At 40.4% G+C, this 24,115-nt stretch overlaps 1 protein-coding gene and 1 long non-coding RNA gene across 5 annotated transcripts in view; both read left to right on the forward strand.

The window, feature by feature from the left end:
* The first annotated feature begins 3,058 nt into the window (after positions 1-3,058).
* LOC146484295 (uncharacterized) lies at positions 3,059-17,697 on the forward strand. 3 transcript variants are annotated; one of them, XR_014863637.1, is made up of 4 exons: positions 3,059-3,112; positions 9,935-13,329; positions 15,114-16,063; positions 17,210-17,697. XR_014863637.1 is itself a non-coding variant. In XM_085104864.1 (3 exons), exons 2-3 carry the CDS (start codon positions 10,005-10,007, stop codon positions 15,935-15,937), a joined length of 4,149 nt encoding a protein of 1,382 aa, XP_084960990.1. In that variant the 5' UTR covers positions 3,059-3,112; positions 9,935-10,004; the 3' UTR covers positions 15,938-17,697. The 3 variants fall into 3 exon arrangements, 2 of the variants coding, with proteins under 2 accessions (XP_084960990.1, XP_084960991.1); XM_085104864.1 differs by having other exon boundaries at positions 15,114-17,697; XM_085104865.1 differs by lacking the exons at positions 15,114-16,063; positions 17,210-17,697 and adding an exon at positions 13,587-13,758.
* A 1,217-nt stretch (positions 17,698-18,914) lies between these two features.
* LOC146484296 (uncharacterized) overlaps positions 18,915-24,115 on the forward strand; it is a 56,663-nt gene continuing 51,462 nt past the window's right edge. Inside the window, exons 1-3 of one of the 2 annotated variants that reach the window (XR_014863645.1) lie at positions 18,915-19,003; positions 19,085-19,227; positions 20,937-21,073. This is a non-coding gene — a long non-coding RNA (uncharacterized LOC146484296). Of the gene's footprint in view, positions 19,004-19,084; positions 19,228-20,936; positions 21,074-24,115 lie in introns of those variants that run through there. The other variant, XR_014863646.1, reaches the window with a different exon arrangement.

Genomic DNA, 24,115 nt, shown 5'->3' on the forward strand with positions numbered 1-24,115 from the left:
GCCTTCAAGCACAGAGCAGTTTTCTCGATAGCTTAGAAATGAATTACGGCCTTTTAGTTTTATGAAAGATCTCGAAACCTGTTGAAGAAATGACTCGAAAAGATAAACGGCTCGACGTACCTTTCAAGGTGCCTTTTCTCCCTTTTCCGTGCTCTGAAAGAATTGACAGAATTTTCCATCTCCAGTTGATAAACATCTTTTTGCCTTCAAAGAAACTCGCCTACACCGAGTTCGACCGAATGTTTCCTTTGTGACGTAACTGAGAAGGCACACCGCGCGCACACAAAAAAGCTGATTGAGGACGGTGCCTGCTAATACCGAAACATTTTTGAGCGGTTTATGACTATGCCGAAAAAGCAGATCTCAGCAAAGACATCCAAAAAGAAAATTGGGGTTACCACGCATTTTTTAGCAACAGTTGTTAAGCAATGTAAGGTGTTTCTTTCCAAATTGAAACTTTATTATCTTGAAAAATGTATGGCTACCCCCAATTTTCTTTTTGAATACCAAGAGCACTTGTAAGCTCTGCTTTCTCCGCATAGTTTTAAACCGCGCGAAAATATCCCTTTATTAGTAGGCACCACCTATAGGAATCCCGAGTATCTCGAGATGCACAGAACGTATACGCAGTAACAAAAGTAGGCACCCTCTTTAAGCTAATAATCAAACTCGATTCTAGCAACGGTGGATGTGGGCGCCCGCAGCGGTTTCAATTTACACTCTGTGACTAATAAGACCGAGGTCAAACTAGAGTCTCCCAGAGTTGCTTCGGTTTCAAAACTCTTTGATTGGGTATAGCGAGAGAGTTAATGAGAGTTTGACATGTTCGAACCCTTTGAGAGTGCATGTGAGTAGATGAGAGTACACTAGGATGAGAGGTCAAATGAGAACAAAAGATTGATAATAAAGTTTAAACATATTGAAAACTTTTCGTTACCACACAAGAGTCACTGAGAAAGTGCGCAAGAGTTTCAGGTCAAACGAGAGTGATGGGAGACATGGAGCTCGAGTACAGCAATAGAAATTTAACGACGGCGGAGGTCTTACCGTGGAAGTTCATTTACCCGGGGAAAAGAGCTAAATGTTATCACAGCTAATAAGATTTCGTGCGAGACAATAAGGAGTAGATCAACACGTTGGTGTCCCATCAGCAGTCCGTATGAGCCCTGTATGAGAACTGCAGGATGAGACCTCTCTAATTTCCCCTTATACATACTAGTTGTGCAATGCTTTCGAGTGGGATACCGTGGAGAAATTTCACGGTATACCACGAGAAAGTACTGCATAACTAATTTGTCCCATGCCAATCATTGAATTAACTTTCCTGTTCGACGTCTTGTTCCAGGAATTCAAAATTAAGGTCAAAACTGGGGTATTCTTCTTCCATGTTTTAGTTGTTGACAGTAATTTTTTTTTGAATGAAAATTTTGACCTGTCGCAGGCTCTTCAATCGATCTTTTGGCGGAAAAAAATTTGTAGGCCGCGAGGAATGCCGGGATTTTTGCGTGGAATACTACCCGTTGCATACTGCAGAATATGCAACGGGTTTCTAGCTTTCTGATTGGCTGTATTCTCTATGGATGGGATAAAAACGCATACAACACACCAACTTTTCATTCCGGTGACCGAAAGAAACGCGACTCGTTTTGGTCTTTCTGTCCTTCTTCTAAACTGCGTTTCCATTTGAACATTTGCATTTCCCTAAGGCCTCTTACCCAACGTTTTGAGCGCTTCACCGAAAAATGTCGACCCTTAAAAAAGAATGGCGTTTTCTTTTTGGGAATATCTTCTCTCGTTCCAGAGATATTAAAGTTTTGTTCAAAAAATGATGACGTCACAAATCGTCTCAGAACAAAGCCAAATCACAAAATCAATAATATCTCGAGAATTTTTGAGTGATGCTGTCAACAGGGAGCTGGTCATATTGTGAATTCATAATATACCCGTAGAGGTGACGAGATGAAAGTGAATATATGAAAATTCATACATTTGAACTGCGAAAGAAAGAATAAATAAGTGAGCATTTTTAATGAAGTGATACCTTTAACAAAGCTACGACTTCTCGCGTTATATAAGTAACTTAAGCAGTGGGGAAAAGAAAGCCTCTTGGCTACACCGGTTCGGGCTATGTCCAAGCACATTGCTCGCGTCGTCATAACATTGCCCTCTACGGTTTGCTAATAGGAACTACAGTTTCACTGAGTAAACTCATCTTTAATAGCCGGCACTATAGTTCGTGCTCCTATGTAAGGTATGTCGAAAAACCCAAGGAAGTGTTCATGCGCTTCAAGGGAAGCATCAGCAACGTCGGTGATACTGGTCTAAATCATAAACCAGGTATTGGGGCTCAGACAGGCTTGTGCGGTATACTTACTATGATTGTCAGTGGCCTATCGTTACAGTTTCGCAACCGCATATCTAGTAACATAACTTCAGGCTAAGCTACCAGTAATTAGTTAGAATCCTGCATATGTGTAAAAATGCTGCGATAACCGTATATTTGTAATTTCGCAATCTCTGTAGGCCAGTTTTCTTTCTGCTTACGCAGCAAGTACCACGAGCTTTCTGCTTGAACAAAAATTTTGCATTTTTGCCATGATTAGAATTTAATTTACCCAATCCCCTTATTGACAACTGGCCTTTGTAGTCTCTTCTAACAGGTATTTAACGAGTAAAAAGGGGAACCTCCCTCCCAAAAGTTAGCTGTTACCCCAGATATTTTGTTGGGTATCCATTCTATGCTTAACATGCATTCTAGTTTTGATGCCTATTTCTGGGCCATTTGTTTGGTTTCAGTTTTTGGCATTTTACGCAAAAGCCACCAGTCTGCCATCTCCCTAGGGTGCGGCTGTACACAGGCTACCATCTCCCCTGGGTGTCTTGATACATCCAAGTACCTCTTGCGATCAGATTTTCAATCCCTTCACTGCGGCTGGTTTCTATTCGCTGGAGTAAAACTATGCGATATCGGTTGTTCAAGCTCATCCCAGGGGCAAGACAGTTGAACGACGTTAGGTGCTACATGTATGAGACACAAATTGTAGCCAATGTGTCTTCGGTTTGCACGTGCAGAAAGGTTGCAGGTCACCCGATCAAGGATGGGGTCTTTCAGGTGAGCACGAGTGTAAGCGTTTTATTACTGTGTTCTTTTGGGAAACATTTCTCAATATGAGGACTATTTCTTTGTTTTTGAGTATAAAATTTTCATGACGGATGCGAGTTTGAAATTCACAGCAAGGCATGTGGTCATTTGATTCTGCCAAAGCTTGTCAGTCTGGTCGAGAAATACTGTATCTTAGGTACATATATGCCTTGTCATCCGCTAAAAGTAGTTAACATGTGATCTTTTGCTGCATTGTGCCATTTCGTAATATCGTGGTATTGTCATGTATTGTGTCCACGCTAAAATCCCGGCTAAAATGTCTCGTTGACTTTCATAATTTCGATTAGTCGATCTTGAATCGATTATTGGCGTTGCCACGCTATGTCCACCTCCGTATTCTGGGTCCTTTTTCTCCTTTCTGTGTCCTCTCTTCGGAAAACACAACACGAAGATAAATGTCTAAGGCAATGTAGAGTCTCCACCTCGAGTTTGGAGCTCACCAAAAATGTATTGGTGCCGGAATTATCGATATTTGGATCTCCTTCAACTTGTGGTGTTGGATGGCTGATGAGCAAAATTTGCATCGTGAACAATAGGGCCTCATAATTTAGCTGAACCAAGGGCATTGTTTATCAGGACATGGATCGTGAATCATTGTGAAAGAGTCATCAATATTTATCTATGCAAAGGTACACTGTACACCCCGACTTGCATTCCTTCGATGCTTTACCGCGAAGAGACAGAAGTGCCCGTGCATATACTTAGCGCCAAGAGACAGAAGTGCCCGTGCATATAACACCACTGCTACATCCCGTCTGCTGTTGCTAGGCAATTTATGCGCTGATCAAATCGAAACTTCAGCATCCCCCCCCCCCCCCCCCCCCCCCGGGCAAACCCCGGGCATTTGACTATTCTCTGTGCCGGGGGGTGGGGAATTTGACCTTGCCCGGGTGGGGTGGGGAAAATTGAACCGGAAGGGTCAGGTTTCAAGTCGCTTTTTGGGGGGGCGCCAAAGTCACTAACAGCTATAAATACGTGTTTGGACGAGATGGAGGAGTTTAAAGGAAGAGATACAGCATTACAAAAAAAGCTTACCAAAAAAGGTCTGCAAAAGTGAGATGCTTAAATATTAATTTGTTTTTATAGATTGTATATAAACGATGTAGATTTTTTGTACAATGAGTCAGGCTGCGGCTTTGTCCTGCAGTGAATAGTGAAAGAAATAAACACTGTCGAATGAAAAACCGCTTTGGCTTAAGTTGCAGAATATCCTGCCACTCGAGCAGCATTCTACATAGCCGGCTAACTAATTAATATGTATTTCTAGTTCTTTAAACGATGTAGTTTTTTATGCAATCAGTCAAGCTGCACCTTTCTCCCGCATTGGTGTCTGCAGGGGTTTTTAGAATAGCCATAAAACAGCAGTGAACAGTTAAAGAAAAAAAAAACATTGTCGAATGAAAAACCGCTACTTTGGCTTAAACTGGAGAATACCCTGCTACTCGAACAGTCTACGTAGCCGGCTAACTCATTTTAAATATGTTATTATGTATTTCTCGTTAAACAACCTTCGCCGTGTTTCGGTGTTAGAGCAGCTTACGCTTGCTGATTGACATTGTCCGACTTAATAAATTCAATTTCCAATCATTAGTTTTAATGTTAAAGTTGTGGTTTTTGTAGTAACTCATGACAGGAGCCGACAACGATTGTTCTTTAGGAGGGGCATTTGAACACCATTTTGAGCCGAGGGGGCGGGAATTTGAACGATCCAATCTTCAAAAGTTCAAATGCCTGGGGTTTGCCCGGAGGGGGGGGGGGGGGGGAAGTTGAAGTTTCGAGTTGATCGGCGCATTAGTGTTTAAGCTGAACCCAGGACCTGCTCAACTTTCATCTCGCCTCAATGGTTTGAGTCAAAGTACCCAACACCCCCGGGGGTTGCTCGAATATAAACGTGAAGGAGTCGGGGGGGGGGGGGGGGCGACGTATTTTTTTGGGTATAACTTTTTCAATTCCCGTTTTTTTGGGGGTTGAAGATTTAACCGTGTATTTTTTTGGGTCTGAAAAAATCTGCACATATTTTTTTGGGTTCGAATTTCTGCCAGGCTAACAGTTCTTACGCAATTCAAGCCAAAGTTCCCGCAAGATCCGAAAGGCAGAAAGGCAGAGTGTATACTGTTCTTAAGATTGCATTTTTAGGGTATAAAAGTCATGTATTTTTTTGGGTGCACAATAGAAGGTCCATGTATTTTTTTGGGTGCAAAATATTAGGCTCCATCGGACCCCCCGGTCACGTTTATACCCGAGTACCCCCCTGGTTCCAACGCTCCAGATAGAAGCGAAACACTGAAAACCTAATAACACCGCCTCATGTTCATTTGTATCTCAGTGATCAACAGTTGACATTGTGTAATTTAAATGCGAAGTTGTTGAATTAAATCAGCTGCTTTCCTGGACTTAGTGTGCGATGTAAGAGCGGATCTGTTTACCATATGTGAGACCTGGCTTAAAGATCATCATTCTGCTGTTTTGACCGAGCTCACTCCGCCTGGATATAGAACACTTGTACATAACATTGTCCGCGACCTGGTCACAAAGGTGGCGGCACTGCATTGTTAGTCAAAGAAGGGATCAATGTCAACAATGTTTACTCTGATCAGAAAACATCGTTTGAGGTTTCTGAGTGGCTGGTTAGTTTTGGTTCTACTTGTGTGTGCACTGTTATTGTGTATAGACCACCCTACTCAGAAGACCATCCAATAACTGCTGGCATTTTGTCTCACGAGTTTGCCGAATACCTTGAATCTGTCATCATGTCCAGAGATAAGTTACTGATAACTGGTGATTTCAATTTCCACATGGATGTGCCCATGGATCCAAATAATATACGCTTCACAGATCTTTTAAACGAGATGGGTCTTGTCCAACACATGAAGGAACCTACCCATATACACAGTCACACCCTAGACGTTATCATTGTGCGCCAATCTGATGACTTCGTTGCTGAAGAGCCATTTTCTGAGAGATTTATCTCCGATCATGCTGCCGTGATATGTAGTTTAAGGACACGTAGACCAGTTATAGGTCTAAATGTAAATAAAATGTATATTATTTCTGTATAACTGGCCTGCCTGGAATAGCAGCTCTGTGAGAGTTCTTTCTTTGGGTGTTCAGGGCATTAAAATCAAAGCATTTGCTGATAAGAATGATGACTTTTATGGCCATATGTGTTTCTTACTTGCTGTTAGTTTGTCATTTCTTTGGGTGTTGACCTGTATTTGTTTTAAAATTCCAGATTTCAACCAGAGAAAAAACTTGTAAACAAACAAAAATTAAGTTTAGCCAAGATCCATTTAAAAGAATAATGCTATGCATTATATCTTTTGTTTTTATTGTACCAAGAAAATCATAATTGGTTCTTTAGCAGTCTAAGAATCACTGCAGTCAAATTACAAATACTACCAGTAGATTGTTTGGGTGAAGGTAAACAGTAGTGCAAGGTTTGATTTCTTCTGGTTCTTGTATGTTTTGAATTTTTGAAGTAAACGCAACTGAGATACAACAGTGAATTAAGACCAACTCTTGCTTGGTAGATTGAAACTTTTCTGTTTTTATTGAAAAAAAAATATGTGCACCTGTCTTGAAGCTTCGCGGAGGGCGTACAAACAGGCATATCTTACCATGCTTGAACAAGAGAATTATTTTGTTAATTTTGCGACTGGGTAACATAGTGAGTGATCAGAGCTAAATAAATTCAGTGAAGATTTAGATAAAGATACAACGCTGCTGCCTAACAGGAGCAGGGTAGCCTGCTCTGGTCGCCTAAATGTTTTGCAGCAGCACCTAACACTTTACAGGTTGCGCTCCTAACTTCTCGGCTTTTGGCCTTGAGGACTCCTTGAAATTTTTCTCAGGCAACAGCCTTGAGATAGATAAAGTAAGTTTATTTACAGCTATTTCAATTAACGTTGTCGGATTAAAATCAAGCTAAAAGACAAGGCTGCAATGTTTTGTGGGATTATTTTTTTATGAATAATTTCATCAAAATCATCCCTGCACGTGCAGGTCATTGTACTGCTAATTACAACCTATTGTTTTCTCCAGGCATGACTGATTTTGATGAATTTATTCATAAAAATCCCACGTAAACTTTCGGTCTTGCCTTTTAGCTTCATGCTTTGAACCGACAACGTTAGTTGAAATGACTGTATACACAGTTATATTTAAAGCTAGGAGCTTGTGGGGCTGTGTAATCAAACAAATATTTTAAACAGAACAGAAACTCTTTAAAAATCCCATCTGGCAGGGAGGCTTATCAGTTGGCTATTTACAAAGTGTAGCCGAGGATTTGATAAGGGGCTACCCTGAAACAAATCCAAGCTAGGGCCCTTCCAGATTACGAGTCCGCGCCTCTAACCACTCGACCACTCCCTCCCTACTTGTAAAATTTGCATGCAGTTGCATTCTGCAGCGTAGTGTGCATCCAGGAGTCTGAGGTCTGATTTTTCCAGACTCCCAACACGATTTACAGTGACAAGGTCTATTCAAGCATTTAGTAACAAATATACCAAAATTGTGGAGAGCTATTTTATACTATGTGGTATCTTCCTTACCCTATCTAGACCATGGGGTTGGGAGGATTCTGCCTGTGGCGACTTTTCTCCTCTGCTTTATTTTCTTATATTTAGAATAAATTAAATGGCACATGCCAAGAATGAGGCATCCCTTCAATCAGCCATGAAATCTAAATTGCTCCAAATTAGCTTAATTTGGCACTGTAGTCTTGTTATGATATGTGGTTCTACTTTTTATCTGTTAGTGTATGTAAATTTGTCCAAAAAAAAAAAAAAAACTTCAATGTACATCAGCAAAACATGAAAGAAAGAATCAACCAAGTGTTGGCCCTCTAACTTTGTTTTTTATGTTGTCAACTTTTTAGAAGAGTTGTTGGCTAGATACAGAACTATGCCTCTTACGTTATGAGCTCTGTATGTCCCAAATTAGAGATATTTTGGAGCATTTTGAATTATTAAGCCAAATTTTACTCAAGAAGCATAGGTTTTGACTACCGGTAAGTCCTTCAATTGTTAAATAGCTCATTATTTTAGCTTACAGATAGTTGAACATGGTTTGTTAAACATAAAGGCTTAGAGACTGTCAGCTTTTCAGTAAGCATGAATAAGAATGAAATTGCTTCCGGTATTTTGTGGCTAGTTAGTCTAATAAATAAATTTAACCTATGGCTTCATCCACCCCCTCCACTTTTTAATGCAAGTACAAGTTACTTTTCTTGTGTGGAATGTTAAGAATGCTTTGTATTTACAACATTTTCAATGTGTTTCATTTTCATGAACAAATTACAAAATCCAAACTGTTCCTTAAACATTAATTTTATTATTAAGCATGGAGATTGCCATGAAACTTTTTTAATACAAAATTGTTTTGTAAGTTTATAAGCAAACCAATGAACTGAATTAATCTACTGAGAATTTTAACCTGGCTCTAGACTTGAGTCATCTCTTGTTATAGTCAAATCCACCCTGCTGGTAGATTCTTTCTTTCCTTGAGAGAAGAAAGGTTCTGCAGAGATCATGTGAAGTTTTTGTTGAGCATATACGAGAATTTGGTTAGATACAGATATTTCACAACCAGGCCGAATCACATGCCTTCACAAGTATTTGCCATCCAACAGAAACAGAGACAAGCTTATATATATTACTTGGAATAAGAAAGAATTAATTTATTCTGAGTGGCTTTAGTTTATGTCTCAAATCAGTTTTTGTTTCAAAGAAAGCCATATGCAGGCCATTTCAATTGCTCTGTGAGCCATCTTACCAAAAAACTGTGCACATTTTTCAAAACTTTGACAAATTATTACGGTATGAATAATCGGTCAATTAAAAAATGTCAGTACAAATTTCTTATAAGTAAAGGTTTAGACATATATAGGCAAGTGAAAATAAACGATAAAACCAAACAATGTTTCGGAGTCATCATGACTATTTGTGTGACATTTCATATAATTTCAGATATTATGTTAACTTGTGGTGAACTATTTCTGACATTGACTTCATTTCTATTACTTTGAACTTGATAATGACGCCTCCGAAACGTTGTTTGGTTCTATCGTTTACTTTATTTTACCATAATCCTACATAAACAATCATTAAAGTTTTTTTGGAGAGACCCAGATCTAATGACCCCCAGGATTATTAATTGATGCCCTGACTTTGAAAGGTATCAGGAACACTGGGGACATTGAGAACATTGAGAACACAGAGAACATTGAGGGCTATTAGTTTATCAGTTTCATTACTGTCAATTGTTACCCTCATAAAATAAAGTCTTACTTACTTACTTACTAACTGTCGCAACATTCATGTTCCAGCAGCCTTTGCCAGAACAATTTTTTTCTCAAAAAATTATTTCTTTTCTTTAAACTTGCTGAATTTCACAGTTTAAGTGTCGAGTATTTCTTAGGGCTTCTGCCTTTGATTTATAATTCCAAAGGATGTGAACAGAATCTTATCAAACACAGTCTTCCACATATTTGGACATTTCTAGGCAATCCCAAGAAACTATTTTGACTTGTTACAGAAGGCTCCGTCTTGACCTTCCGTTTATCAACAAAATTAATGAGTGCACTATAAAAACAGCCAAACGTTTGTACTATGGTGAATTCAAGAACTTGGCATAATTTCCTCAGATCTTCTCTATTTCCTCCTTCTTTGGAGTTAGGACAGGCTGTGCTTGCAGGGTGTCTCCCTTCTCTCTGGTTTGATTCAAATAGTTGCAAGTGCTGTTTTGTAATTAATGCATGTTTCTCTTTCACAGATGATTTGGTTGATTTGCTGACACCTTCTGTTTATCAGACCTGTGACATTTCATTTCATCCTGCCACCTAATGTCTCACCCCGATAACAGGATTCCTTCCTTCAATGCAGGTGGACATAACTGTATCAAAACACCAACTGGTAACCATTATTCAAAACATGTTCAACCTAGTAATGACTTTGAGCAGAGCGATAGAGTCACATTGAGAAATAATGGGGACAAGGACACAAGGCCTACAGTGTATCAACCCTCGGGAGATCCAAGTCTGGAAGGAATTTCTTCAGACGTCTATGAATGTAGCAACACAGCTACTCCAGCAGCCCAGTGTGGAGGGTCTCTTGACCTTTCTAGTGATAGAAATGCCTGCAGTAGTCCTGTGCAGTCACCTGTTACAAGCACCAGCGTGACCAGTGAGAATATTGCATTTCCCCCAGGAACTTGCAATGGGAGCAAAGCTGTGAACAAAACAGTAGTTCCAGTATCACAGCCTTCTGATAGAAGTTGTTACAACAAGCCTGTAAAGTTAACAGTTAAGAGCAATGGTGCACCCTGTGGGAATATGGAGAATTATGCCGTTGCCCAATCATCTGAGCCTCAAAGACCTGTTGACTTTCCTTGTGATAAAAGTGGTTACAGCACCACTGTACAATCAACAGCTGAAAGCAGCAGTGCACCCCGTGAGAATATGGTATTCCCCCGAGAGACTTGCAATGGAAGCAAAGTTGTGAACTATGCAGTTGCTCAAGCAACACAGCCAGGAAGACCAGCTCACCTTCCTTGTGGTACAAGTGGATGCAACACGCCTTTACAGTCAACAGTTGAAAGCAACAGTGCACCCATTCAGAATATGGTATTTGCACAAGAAACTTGCAACGGAAGCAAAGTGGTGAACTATGCAGTTGCTCAAGCATCACAGCCAGGAAGACCAGTCGACCTTCCTTGTGGTTCAAGTGGACGCAACACGCCTTTACAGTCAACAGTTGAAAGCAACAGTGCGCCCATTCAGAATATGGTAGTCATGCAAGAAACTTGCAACGGGAGCAAAGTTGTGAACTATGCAGTTGCTCAAGCATCACAGCCAGGAAGACAAGTTGACCTTCCTTGTGGTACAAGTGGATGCAACACGCCTTTACAGTCAACAGTTAAAAGCAACAGTACGCCCATTCAGAATATGGTAGTCGCGCAAGAAACTTGCAACGGGAGCAAAGTTATGAACTATGCAGTTGCTCAAGCACCACAGCCAAGAAGACCAGTTGACCTTCCTTGTGGTACAAGTGGACGCAACCCGCCTTTACGGTCAACAGTTGAAAGCAACAGTGCACCCAGTCAGAATATGGTATTCCTCCAAGAGACTTGCCATGGAAGCAAAGTTGTGAACTATGCAGTTGCTCAAGCATCACAGCCAGGAAGACCAGTTGACCTTCCTTGTGGTACAAGTGGATGCAACACGCCTTTGTTGACTGTTGAAAGCAACAGTGCGCCCAGTCAGAATATGGTATTCCCCCAAGAAACGTGCAAGGGAAGCAAAGTTGTGGACTATGCAGTTGCTCAAGCATCACAGCCAGGAAGACCATTTGACCTTCCTTGTGGTACAAGTGGATGCAACACGCCTTTACAGTCAACAGTTGAAAGTAATAGTGCGCCCAGTCAGAATATGGTATTCCCCCAAGAAACGTGCAAGGGAAGCAAAGTTGTGGACTATGCAGTTACTCAAGCATCAAAGCCAAGAAGACCAGTTGACCTTCTATGTGGTACAAGTGGATGCAACACGTCTTTACTGTCAACAGTTGAAAGCAACAGTGCACCCAGTCAGAATATGGTATTCGCCCAAGAAACTTGTATCGCAAGCAAAGTTGTGAACTATGCAGTTGCTCAAGCATCACAATGTAAAAGACCTGACGTAGACCTTTCTTTTGATAAGAGTGCCTTCACTAAGCCTGTGCAGTCAACAGTTCAAAGCAACAGTGCACCCAGTCAGAATATGGTGTTCTCCCGCGAAACTTGCAATGAAAACAAAGTTGTGAACTATACAGTTGCTCCAGTGTCACGGCGTTCTGATGGAGCTGGCCACTACAAGCCTGTACAGTCAACAGCTACAAGCAACGTTTCATATAGTCAGAGTATGGTGTTTCCCCAAGAAACATTTAACAGAAAAAAAGTTGTGAACTGTACAGTTGCCCCAGTGTCACAGCCTCCTGATAGAAGTGGCCACTACAAGCCTGTACAGTCAACAGTTACAAGCAACACTGCATCTAGTCAGAATATGGTGTTTCCCCAAGAAACGTTTAACAGAAACAAAGTTGTGTACTATACAGTTGCACCAGTTTCACAGCCGCAAAGACCTGTTGACCTTCCTCTTGATAGAAGTGGATTCAACAAGCCTGTGCAGTCAACAGTTACAAAAACCATTGCACCCAGTCAGAATATGGTGTCCCCCCGAGAAACATTTAGCAGAAACAAAGTTGTGAGCAATACAGTTTCTCAAATATCAAAGCCTTTAAGACCTGTAGGCCTTCCTGCTGATAGAAGAGGCTTCAACACAGTACAGTCAATAGTTGCAAGCCCTAGTGCGCCCAGTAAGATTATGCTATTCCCCCAAGGAACATTTCACAGCGGTAAAGTTGAGAGCTATACAGTTGCTCCACCATTAAAGCCTGTCAGACCTGTAAACCTTCCTTCTGATACAAGTGGCTACAACAATCTTGTACAATCAACTGTTAAAGTTGAGGGAGCCATTCCGAGTTCTGCTGGTATCCTTATTAACGGTAATCTTCAAGGCGACAAACATGTCAATCAACAACTGCTAAATGTCAACAAAGTTAACCCTGCAGCTTCTGTTATGTTTGTAAACAAACCTCTTCCCACAAGAACTGTAAGCTGCTCTCCCCTTGTAAGTGAAATTCCTAATTTCACAGTGAATCAACCGAGTACAGTAGCCGTCAAGCAAAATTACGTTCAACCAGGAACTTACTGCATCAGCTCTGCAACTCGTCTTTCTGCTGGCTCCTTAGTCTCTGGTATCAATTCCAGCACCAGTGAATCTAGTGTCTACAGTGAGAGCAATCCTTATTTTCAGCAACCATCCGCTAATGAAAACACCAACAGACGCCCAACAGACTCTCTGTCTTCTGGTACTCAAATTCCTTTTAACTCTAGTTATTTCCAGACAGCAGACAAACCATATAAATGCCCAAAGTGCTCCCTGAGTTTCAGTACCGAAGAGCTTTACAATCGCCACATCCCTGTTCATTATAAGAAATGTCCACATTGCTCGGAAGAGTTCAGGTCCTTAAAGGCACCCTACAGAGACCTGCTCCAACATGTTGTGCTGTTCCATAAAGACAAAGATCCCTGTAACTTGGCTCACAAGTCTACTGTCTTAAGTGCTTTGCGAGGTATGTAGTACTTTACGTTTCTATTTTGAACAAGTAGATCTAGAAGGTTCTCTGTGCACTATAAGAACTCTCTTTAATTTCAATAAATAGAAAATGGTGAACTGTGTTAACACATAACCTCATGCAAACACAAGTGAGAAAGTGTGTGAATATGAGTCCCAGTTGAATGAGTAACATAAGAAGTAATTTTGAATCGAAAGCAAGGCCTAGAGGCCAGGTCAAAAAAAGCAAAATTGAACGTGTTTATTCAATTTCAGTTTGTATCCTCAAAGCCTTATGGTGAAGCTTAATCTTTTTACATGTATATCAAGAGACACCTATTTCAAGGCTTCCCTTAGTGTTTGTGGATATGTGACATTTACTACAACGGTCAACCATTACTGTGTGCTTGGTAAAAGACACGTTCTAAAAATAATCGTGAGCCCAATGTTTTTTGCCGTTTTTTACATAATTTGTTTCCTCATATGAAGGTGGACAAACGGTAATAAACTGACTAAATGTTGTTTTCTTGTGTAGCTTGTGCACAGCTTCCCAAGTGGCGTATAGGGCGAAAAGAAAAATTGGCGAGCCGGGCGAATTTTTGTCTTCGCCCTATCGCCCCCACTTAACTTGGGAGCCTGTTCACAGGTTATTTCTTGTGGTGTCATAATATTTGTATTGTGTTATTCCCATTCTTCGCTAAATTAAGCCCTTCAGATCTGAAATTCTTAGCGCGATAAGGGCTTGAAATGATTGCTAATCATGTTGTTTTATTGACATTGCTTACGGGTTCCTGTTATTTTAAAAGTGGACTAATACTAATATTCCAGACAGTTACTGTAGTGCAAACCAATTTGCCATTACTTAACAATTTTACAATAACAATTTCTTAAGAGTGTTTTTCTATTGAGTGTAGAAAGTAATTTCGCGTTTGCTTGGGTTTTGCCTTTCCTTGCTCTGTGACTGATCAGCAAAATTTTCGGCACTTTCTCAACCAATGACAAGAAGAACCAAAACCAATCGCGACCTCACACGCATTTTCCCGCGCTTGGCACCGGTGACACGTATTTACTTCGAGTTCTAATTGGTTCGTTTCGCTGCTTACGTCTTTTGTCATTGGTCAGAGTACATGTTATTACTTTGCTTTTGGTTGTACGGCACTCAATTAAAAGCCGCTGTATGACAGCTAATTGCCTTGAGGTTATCCAACGGAAAGTTTAGTAATACGGCTGGTAATTTTTACTAAATAATACTCAGTCGTATTACACCACTTTCCACCGAATAATTATTTGTGTCACGACACAGGACTGTATCAACGCGAGGAAAACAGCTCTTTTTACCATTTAATCAGGCACAGAAAGCAAAAAAACGACTTTTAGTACCCAAGCCTAAATTGCAAAGCTGGTACCAAAACTTACTGGCCCTAGGTGTTTGCACGGGGCGTGTTCAGTTTTATTTATTTATTTCTTTGTTTGTCTCTCCTGGAATAGATTGGGGCGAATGTGAGTGATTAGAATAACTAGATTAAAGAAATAATAGTATTATTATTAGTGCAAAAAACACGCCACGTATTCTCATTCACGAATGGCTTCACGTTACCGGTTCCATCTTTGAACTCGCACGGTACCAAAATTGAACCTGCTTTTTTGCAGGATCAAAACTGGGACAGTAGGCGCTGTCCCGCTCAGTTTTTGGACCAGGTATATTTGGAAATGGCCCGGCGTGAACATAGCCTGAAGTTGGAGCGTATTTGCGCTCTAAAACGCTATTTCGTATAATAGTAATCTTTATTTATTTGTCGTCAGGTGCTAGCCCAGGCCGCTTTCGTTGTTGCCACTGTAAGGATGAGTTTGACTCGTTAAGAGCCTGTTTGGAGCACAGGGTTCATTCCCATATGGTGAAAGAATGCTGGGTATGCCAAAAGACTTTCAAGACCGCTGAGAGGCTGAGAATGCACGTCAAAACTCACACTGGCGAGAAAGCATACACTTGCCCTCACTGCTTCAAATCGTTTCGAAGCTCAAGTGCACTAAGAGGCCACGTTAAGAGACACACAGGTGACGTTTTTCGGTGTGAACAGTGTCCTTTTGTGTGTGTGGTTAAAAGTAATCTAGAACTACACATGAATACACATACTGGTGCAAGGCCTTACAAATGCCAGTACTGTCCAATGGCTTTTGCTGCATCAGGTCGCCTGACAATTCACGAGCGATCTCACATTGGTGAAAAGCCATTCGCATGTGACCATTGCGATAAAGCATTTGTAGACAAATACAGCTTGGTGAGACATGTGCGGACTCACACCGGAGAGAAGCCATACAAGTGTAGCTACTGTAACAAAGCATTTGCTCAAGGATGCCAGCTACAGTTCCATGAAAGAACACACACTGGTGAAAAGCCTTACCAGTGTTCACGCTGCCAAAAGAAGTTTACTCGTCGACAGGAGCTGAACAAACACTTGGTAACACACGAGAAAAGCAAACAGGAGACTAAAAGCAAAAGGAAAAGGGTTGAGAGTGATTCTGACTCAGAGTTTAGCTCAGGTGGAGATGAGGATGTGGAGGAGGAGAGAGAAGAGAGACTTGCAAGTTTAAGAAGTGCAAAACAAAGAACCAAGAAACGGCGATGACTGTTATGAACGCTTTTCCACCTTGTCCTTATCCTTGTTATTCCTCAGAAAAAAAAAGTCCACAGAACCTTTAAGAAACGATATAACGTGACTGTGGTGAAGTTAAACATACAGTGTTGGAATATTGTAGGTATTGTTGTCTTTAGCTTCTTTGCTGAGTATCGCGTGTTCTCTCTTGCAATTCTCGTTATACATCGTATGTAAATATTAGTTAGTTGGTATTTATTTATTTATTTATCTATTTATTTAATAGTCATTCATGTATTTTTCCAACGATATAGAGCGAACTTATTCACACTTGGCATTTGTGCGGTGGCCCATATATGCAATGCACAAACATATCTCTACATTTGAGTCGTATCGAATGGAATTCTAACCTCCCACGTAGACTTTATTCGGGTTCAAATAGATGAGAGGGTTAGTTTCCCTGTGGTGCTGCGTCGGTCGGTGGGGAGGGGGGGGGGGAAGAGAATTGAGTGTTGACTTTTCGAACGTCAGCACTCGAATCTCTCTACAGTGACCAAATTACCTTGTTAACTCTGTTGTTAAAACAAACATTCGCGCAATCTCTCGTGGGTGGAGAGGTTGCGTGATGAGCCCAAAGAGCGCCGTGCGAAGGAGGCTAAAACAGTTCAAGTTACAGATAAGAGTCTACTCTGCACTCTGTGCAACTTTTTGGTCATTCACCTACTCTCAGAATGAAGTGTACTTAACAATTAGTTTACAAGAGCGCTGGGGCATTGGGAAAAAAGGAGCAAAACAGTAGGGGAGGAGGGGCGGGGAAGGAAAGGAAACCCCTTCCCCCCCCCCCGCTCCTACTTTTTTGCTCCTTTTTGCCCAATGCCCTCGCGCGCTTGCCCCGCTTGGCTTGAAGGAAACGGAAACGACTGCTACGCAGGCTAACGATAAGCATCGCGCCGAGTTAGTTATAATCATTTCTTGTAATCTGTCATAATAATTTGTGCTTGTCCACGATCCTCAAAATGCTCGATAGGCCCTAGCTAAACAGGTAATATCAGATAGCATTTCTTCTGGTGATATTCTTCATTGAGTTTTCAATACCTAGGTCGATTCAATGCCACGATTATTTCAAGCTGGAAAGCGTTTTGCTGTAAGAAAAAACGTAAATATCACGTACTAGTCGAAAGTGGTACTGAAAAAAGTCGATAACCCAGGCAAAATTTGCGGAATATATTTGAAAGACAATAAACAATTTCTTTTGACTTTTAAAATATACCGATGATAATTCTTGTATATTATTTTTCTTCGCAGCTCACAGTTGATTCGAGTTTCCCTCTCGGAAAACTGTTTACTTCTCGGACCCGATGATGTCTCTGGACAAATAAAAGTACACATTTTTGAGCTAATAAGTTCCGCTATTAGGGAGATTTTTTTTACATTTTTTTTACAAGTATACCGCAATGATAACTTCTTTGAGAAAAATGCAAAACAAAGTGGTTTGCAAAACCTTGATTCACTTTCTTATAAGCTTTGTCTAGCCGAAAGAAATCGCCAATTCGGTTTCTGAAATAAGTCATTACCTTTGCTGATGGCTAGTGAAAGGTTCAGTCACATCCGTCAAGTTTAAAGCCTCGTACCAGAATTTGTCGTTTGCTCTTAAAACTAGGATGAAAAAATAGACAGTAATAAGAAGACTTCTTTATTCTTTTTTGCTTATATTTCCTCGTGTTTGCTGAATGCCCATCTATGTTCCACTCTTGATTTACCACTCTAAATAAAGTTTTACGTAAGACTGTTGACCTCTTTTGTGGTCTCTTTACTGATATGAATTAGACAAGCTCCGTACATTATCTTTGCAATCGCAAGTGATTTAACTATTTGAACGTGGCGGTAGGGATTAAGGTCAGTCGGAACTTAAACGATTTTTACGAATTTTACCGATTTAAGGCCTGCGCAACCGACTGCATGCACAGAGCGCGCTCCCACCATCCGGCGTCCTTTTGACTCTTTTAGTCGTTTTCTCCAAGTTGACTTTGCCCATATTCGTCAGGGAATTCTTCAACTTACTTGGAAAAAAATGTAAATCAATTGACTAATTTGACAACAGTGCTACTGCAATTTATGTTTGAAGCACACTACATCTTAACAGGAACTTTTGTTTTGGTCCAGTTGTTCCAACGCATGTGGCTTGCGCACGGTCAGGGCCGAAAATGATAACCAAAACATATATTAAATGATGATATGATATGATAATCTTTATTTATCCACGGTACAAAATTCGTCAGCTTTAAAAATGCCTAATACTAATACAATAAAAATATTTAAATAAAAAGTAAAAGCTGCTTTCCACGAATGCCGTGCCTTACAGTTCTTTGCGTAATCGTTTAAATTGCCAAAGGGACTCTGCTTCCCTTAAGTTACGAGGAAGACTGTTCCAGAGAATGGCGCCACTATAGTTGAAGCTGTTTTTGTAATAGTTTGTGCGCGGTAATGGAACGTTGAGTTTATTTTCAGAGTCCCTTAGGTTATATGCGACTTCTCGCCTTTCAAATTTGTGCAAAGAAGTTCGTCTGGCTTCACAATTTTTGCCTTTTATAACTAGGTAGAGATTAATTTGTAATCTTGAAGATTGTGGAATAAATATCCAGCCGTGACGTTATATAAGGTGAAGAAATCGTCCATGTTGACAAAGAAAAGCTGGTGAGTTACTGTTGCTATAGAAACTGTGCACAAATTTGATTGGTGGATTTAGTGCAGTTTTTTTTAAACAAAAAAAGTGATTGGCTCAAAACTGTCTAATTACAGTCAACTGAACGATTACACTGCCCAATTACAGCTTTGCAGGATGCATGAGGATCATTAGTGCAAAATAGAGTATAATCCATCCGATTAGTCGGTTACGGTCAAGTTCCGAACGATAAGAGCAGTTGTGACCCAGTACCACCCTGCACTCGACTGGAACAAAAGGCCAGGTTTCTAAGCATTTTACCAAACCACGGGAAACTTGGCGCGAGGATCGGCGCGAAGATAGAGGTTTACTGTTGGGTTGCGTTTGGTTATTTATTTCCCAAAAGTCGGGCTTCTAATCAATCGGAGTTGACCGTGGTATGTTAGCACTTTCATAATTTTGCATTTGTTTGCTGTTGCCGTCGAAACGAAATTGATAAATGCTTCTTAAACTTCCAGAAGTCCCGAGTGGAAGAGAGCTAGAGCCGGCATTGCTACATTGAGATATTTCGTTGGATGTGAGAAGAGTTATGAAAGCCACAACAAAACTAAAACCCCTTAGTGGAATCTAATATGAATATGTAGTGCAAGAGACTTGGAAGGTAAGCTAGCTGTGAAGTTCTTCTGCAATTAAGCTTTATAAATACGCAGTGGCTATTCGTACGGCACCCGTACGGCGACTTGTATTTGCTATTTGTACGGGAGTCCGAAGATTTCATAGGATTTCTCTGTAATTCCTGATTCTCGCTTATCCAAATTATTATATTTACCTTTAGAAGGAATAAGCGAATCCAGTGAGTGCCCTTTCTTTGAGCGAGATAAGTTTTCGTACTCTCTGCTCACTAAGCGAACGAGCCACTCGCGACACTTGGAATTGTTTTGCGCTATATTCACGCACACGTCACGCGATTAGAAGAGACCGTACAGCGACTGGTATTTGCTATTCATTTGGGATTCCTATGAGTATCAGTAAAAATTATCATTAAATTTAAGAATCGCTAACCTGGTTGAGAAATTCAGACAACTAATCCTGACCGGTGGTATACTGATTAAGCAGTTCCGTGGACTCCCGTATTCCCAACCTGCGTGATGCTATTCGTACGGCCAGAAAGCCGCGAAATGGGAGTTTCACTTAATGGAAGAATTTACCTATTGGACACTCGCATTTCCGTACAGAAATTATGTTGAAGATAACAGAACACACCTCTCCTTCTGACACAGGTATAAATTTTCACTGCAATGACTGAAACTGCGCCTACTATAGAAGGAAGAAGAATTCCCGTATGAATAGCAAAAATGCGAATAATTCGTACGGGATTACCAACGTGAGTTCAAATTCATTGAATTACCAAGTTGTCACTTACCCCCCGATCCAAGCCAGTGTATTATAACTATTTATAAGATATAAGAAATTATTTTCGCACATTTTTAAGCTACAGCGTACTAATTGTAGCCAGTTGATCTGTGAAGAAGAGGTTGCGTGACATGTGCGAGTTTATGTTAGTAGCTCGCAAAAAGTTTGAAGTGTCGCGAGTGGCTCGTTCGCTTAGTGAGCGGAGAGTACGCAAACTTATCTCGCTCAAAGAAAGGGCACTCACTGGATTCGCTTATTCCTTCTAAAGGTAAATATAATAATTTGGATAAGCGAGAATCAGGAATTACAGAGAAATCCTATGAAATCTTTTCGGACTCCCGTACGAATAGCAAATACAAGTCGCCGTACGGGTGCCGTCAGATAGCCACTGCGTTATAAATAATGCCACATGTTCGCCCTGATAATGACAGTCTAGTCGAAAAATATAACGAATGCTCGAGTAGACGGTACGACACGTATATGGAAAGAAGGATTGCAACAATCTTATTTATTCTGTGTACAAAATGAAGATATTAAATTACAGCAATGACAGCCAAAACGAAATCGATTTCATGTATTAACTATCATTGACCATCCCCTGGTGGGGTGGGGGGACGCAGGGAAGGGAAGGCCTTTCTAAAGGACCCCTTCGAAATTCTTTGTTCCCCCCTCCTTGATGGGGACACAGAGCAATCAAAGTTATTCCCCCTCCCAGAGGGGGGTCATGTTGAATAGCATGAAACCGCAGTAAACTTGAGAGTGCAAAATAAATTAAAATGACCCAGCTCACTGGACTAGAAAACAGTTGAAATACGCAACTGTTCATATAAAAATGCAAAAGGGTTATTTTTCACATGATTTTCACACATTTTCATTTTGCCACACGGCCAGTGTATCATCTTTGTAAAATCTTGCTGCTAATACACAAATAATACCACTGCTATGCTTGCTTCACAGAATGTTCATCACAATACTGACAACCGTTTGAGTCAGACTCTGGGTAATTGTCGAGAGTCGAGAGTAACAAGAAGGAAAAACTACAGTAAAATCAGGTAAATAAAATAAAATGGCCTGCTCCAGCACTGAAGATGTTCTGCCTTTTTTATTGGAGGTCTATCTTGGTTCCTCCCACCATTGATAGGCTACATGGCAGCTGGCAGACGGTCATGCTACTGGGTCATGTTTTATTGGAATACGCAGGCTTAAACACCAGTTTGTTTAACACAAAGCCCTTGCATGGAAGCCATTGCTTGTGCCATTTCTCTAAACGATTCATCTCTCTATTGGTTTGCATTTCCCCCTGTTGGTACAGTGATTTTTTTACAGATTGCTATGGTGAGTCCTGGGACTCATTTCATAAAAAATCATGAGTCCCAGTATAAAAGCCAGTGAGTCCTAGAATATTAAAGGTGCCTGAGCCTTAACCGAGCCTTAAACTGAAGTCAGTTTTTTAATAGTAAAGGTGTGTATGGTGTACTGATATTAAAATGCAGTCTCTATTTTAAAGCACAACAAAAGACTAATAAAAAGAAAAATGTTCTTTTAATAACAACTTATTCAACACATCTTGGCCTGAACAATTAACTGCAGGTTACATCAGGAGCTTAAGGAATTGAAGTCAAATGTGCCTTCACACTTGACTGGAAAGAATAGATCAGATAAAATAATTATTCCAATAGCTGATTATGAGCTTCTGTATTATAATTTAGCTCATAAATCCGGCGATCCTTCTTATCTTTCCACTTTGTTAGAGCTGATCCAAAGTTAAAGTGATCTCTGTCTGGCCCAAGTCAAACTCTTATCAGTGTGTCCTGGGTTGCCTCTTGTAGCCTGTTTCTTCGTGCAGACATCACAGTACATAAAATTTTTATCCTCATCATACTTCAGCCCACCATAAGTATTCAACCACTGCGGAAGGAATTCCCTTTTTTTCTTTTTGCTATCGTTGTCGGCAGTTGAAGCACTGCCAGCAACACTTTCACTCTCAGGAACACTCTTGGGTTGGTCATTGTCTGTATGAAGTGGCTGCCCTCCGAAACTTAACTTTTTTTGCCCCGACGGGTTGAAAACTCTTTTTGGTGGCATTTTTTATCTTTTTTTGCCTAACCTACATGCAAAATAACCATTGTCGGCCATTTTGGTTCACCCACGCGCTTCCCATATATGGTAAACATAATGAGTAACCACTCCATCAGGTAAATCAAAATGGCAGCTTTGAAATAAAAGAAATTTGCGTAGAAATGCTTCTGTTTATTCATTCAGAAATTACTTCTTGACCTATTTTATAGGCAGACGATATTACTCTCTTGATCTGAGCTGAGGTAGGTTTCATTTCAGGTTTAAATCACATAGATCGATCGATCGTTCATTCTTTGTTTTTGCAAGGATGCATGCCGTGAATTATTTTGCGTCCTTGGGGATTTTTATGCGTCAGGGATGCAGGACGCAGAGGTAACAAAATCACTGTTGATGTTAACTAGTTACCTTTTGAATGGAAATGCTATGGTTGTGGTGTGAAATTACCAAAAGGTACAGAATGTCTCCTTACACACGTTGACAGAAGGCTTGTTCAGAGAGATGAATGAATGGGAAATTTTCACTACATTCCAGATTTCAGTAATACTTGCTATCACTTAGATTTTGCTCATATAGAGTGCAAAAGTCCTATTTTTGATGGGCAGGTTTTCATTTTGTTTGTGGAATTCCAGTCTTTAGATGTTTTGCAGTGCAGTATCGTTGAAAACTGCAACTGGCATCTCAATTACGTTTCATTAAAGAGGTTTTCAGTCATGTAGTTTCATAGTAGAAAGTAATTTCGTGGTAGCTTTGGTTTTGCATTGCTTTCTTTTGTCACTTTATTTAATCTTGTGACCTATTTCGTTTACAAAGTCCCCTGTTTTCCCAATGGTGCAAGTGTTTTGGAAACGAAACCTCCCTTGTTTCCCCGATCTCCAGGGTAAAATAATCATTCAAATTCCCCTGTAATTCAAACACCACGCACCTAAAAACAGGTAGCCAGAAGTCCAGTAGTGACTGGAATTTAACACAATTATCGAAAATTATCCAGTCTCTATTGTTTGTATCTTTACCAACTAACTAGTTTGGGCCTACTGTAAAAATGTATTAACACTAATTTTGTAAAAGCTCTGGCGGTGATATCGGATTGTGTGACATTTCATGACAGGGCTTGACTTGCATGGTCTCAATAAGTATTAAGGTGGCTTACCACAGTTTTTGTACTGTGTGAGTCTTTGATATGCGCGCGCGCTGCCTAAAGCATGCGAAAGCATCACGCGTGAGGAAAATCACGCGAGCTTGCTGAGGAAATCCCACGAGCACAAAAACAAAATGGCGGCCCTCAGAAAAATTTCCTGGCATTCCAGGTGGGTTTCAGAGGTGTATTGACAGTAGGTAGATCGTGTTTGGGCTTGATAACTGAACAAACGTGTTGTCTAATGGTTGCCATTCCTTAACAGCCTTAAAGCCTTTGCAGAGTTGTGATTTTGCGCCAAATGTTTGAACACGAAGGCAGCATACACTCACCGTAGGTCGCAATAACTATTTTTTCTCGCTTAATTTCTCCAAATTTAGCCGTACAACCTATGTTCAAATTTTTGCTGTTGACAGAAAACACAAAAATGGAAACGTGAACATTTTTAAAGAAAATCTGTCAGAAATTTTTTTAGGAATTTTCAAATAAGGCAAAATTTCCCAATTTTGTCATTTGCAAAATTTCTCCCTGACAAAATTTCATGTTCTTCCCTGTAAACACTTATTTTTCTGTATGATATTTTGGGCGGATCCTTGAAAATTTCGTTTAGCAATGGTTGTTGCTGTATGAAGTACCACTTGCTCATTAGGATTTCTTTCAGGTTTAGAACTGCTGGGTGGTATTGCATTACAAAGGGCAGGATTCGTTTCTTTGCATTGTTCTGTTGGAGGAGAGCCTGTTTCCTTCCTTCAAATTTCACTTCCGAGAGGGTGTTGTAAATAAAATTTCGCGGGTAACCTGTCTCCATTAGATGTGTTTTAAATTTGTCAATGTTTTTTTCAAACGTTTCCTTTTTAGAGTTTGTCCCGAGGAGTCTAAGTGCTTCACCTTTAACAAAGCCCTTCTTTACTCTGGAGGGTGACAT

Source organism: Pavona decussata, unplaced genomic scaffold (assembly GCF_977016875.1).
Source record: "Pavona decussata unplaced genomic scaffold, jaPavDecu1.1 SCAFFOLD_34, whole genome shotgun sequence".
NCBI lineage: Eukaryota > Metazoa > Cnidaria > Anthozoa > Scleractinia > Agariciidae > Pavona > Pavona decussata.

Bases quoted from the DNA above. Each gene is read 5' to 3' on its own strand.
- LOC146484295 (XM_085104864.1), top strand. From the start codon at position 10,005: ATGTCTCACCCCGATAACAGGATTCCTTCCTTCAATGCAGGTGGACAT. The intron at 13,330-15,113 runs GTATGTAGTACT...ATTTGTCGTCAG, and splicing joins TGTCTTAAGTGCTTTGCGAG to GTGCTAGCCCAGGCCGCTTT.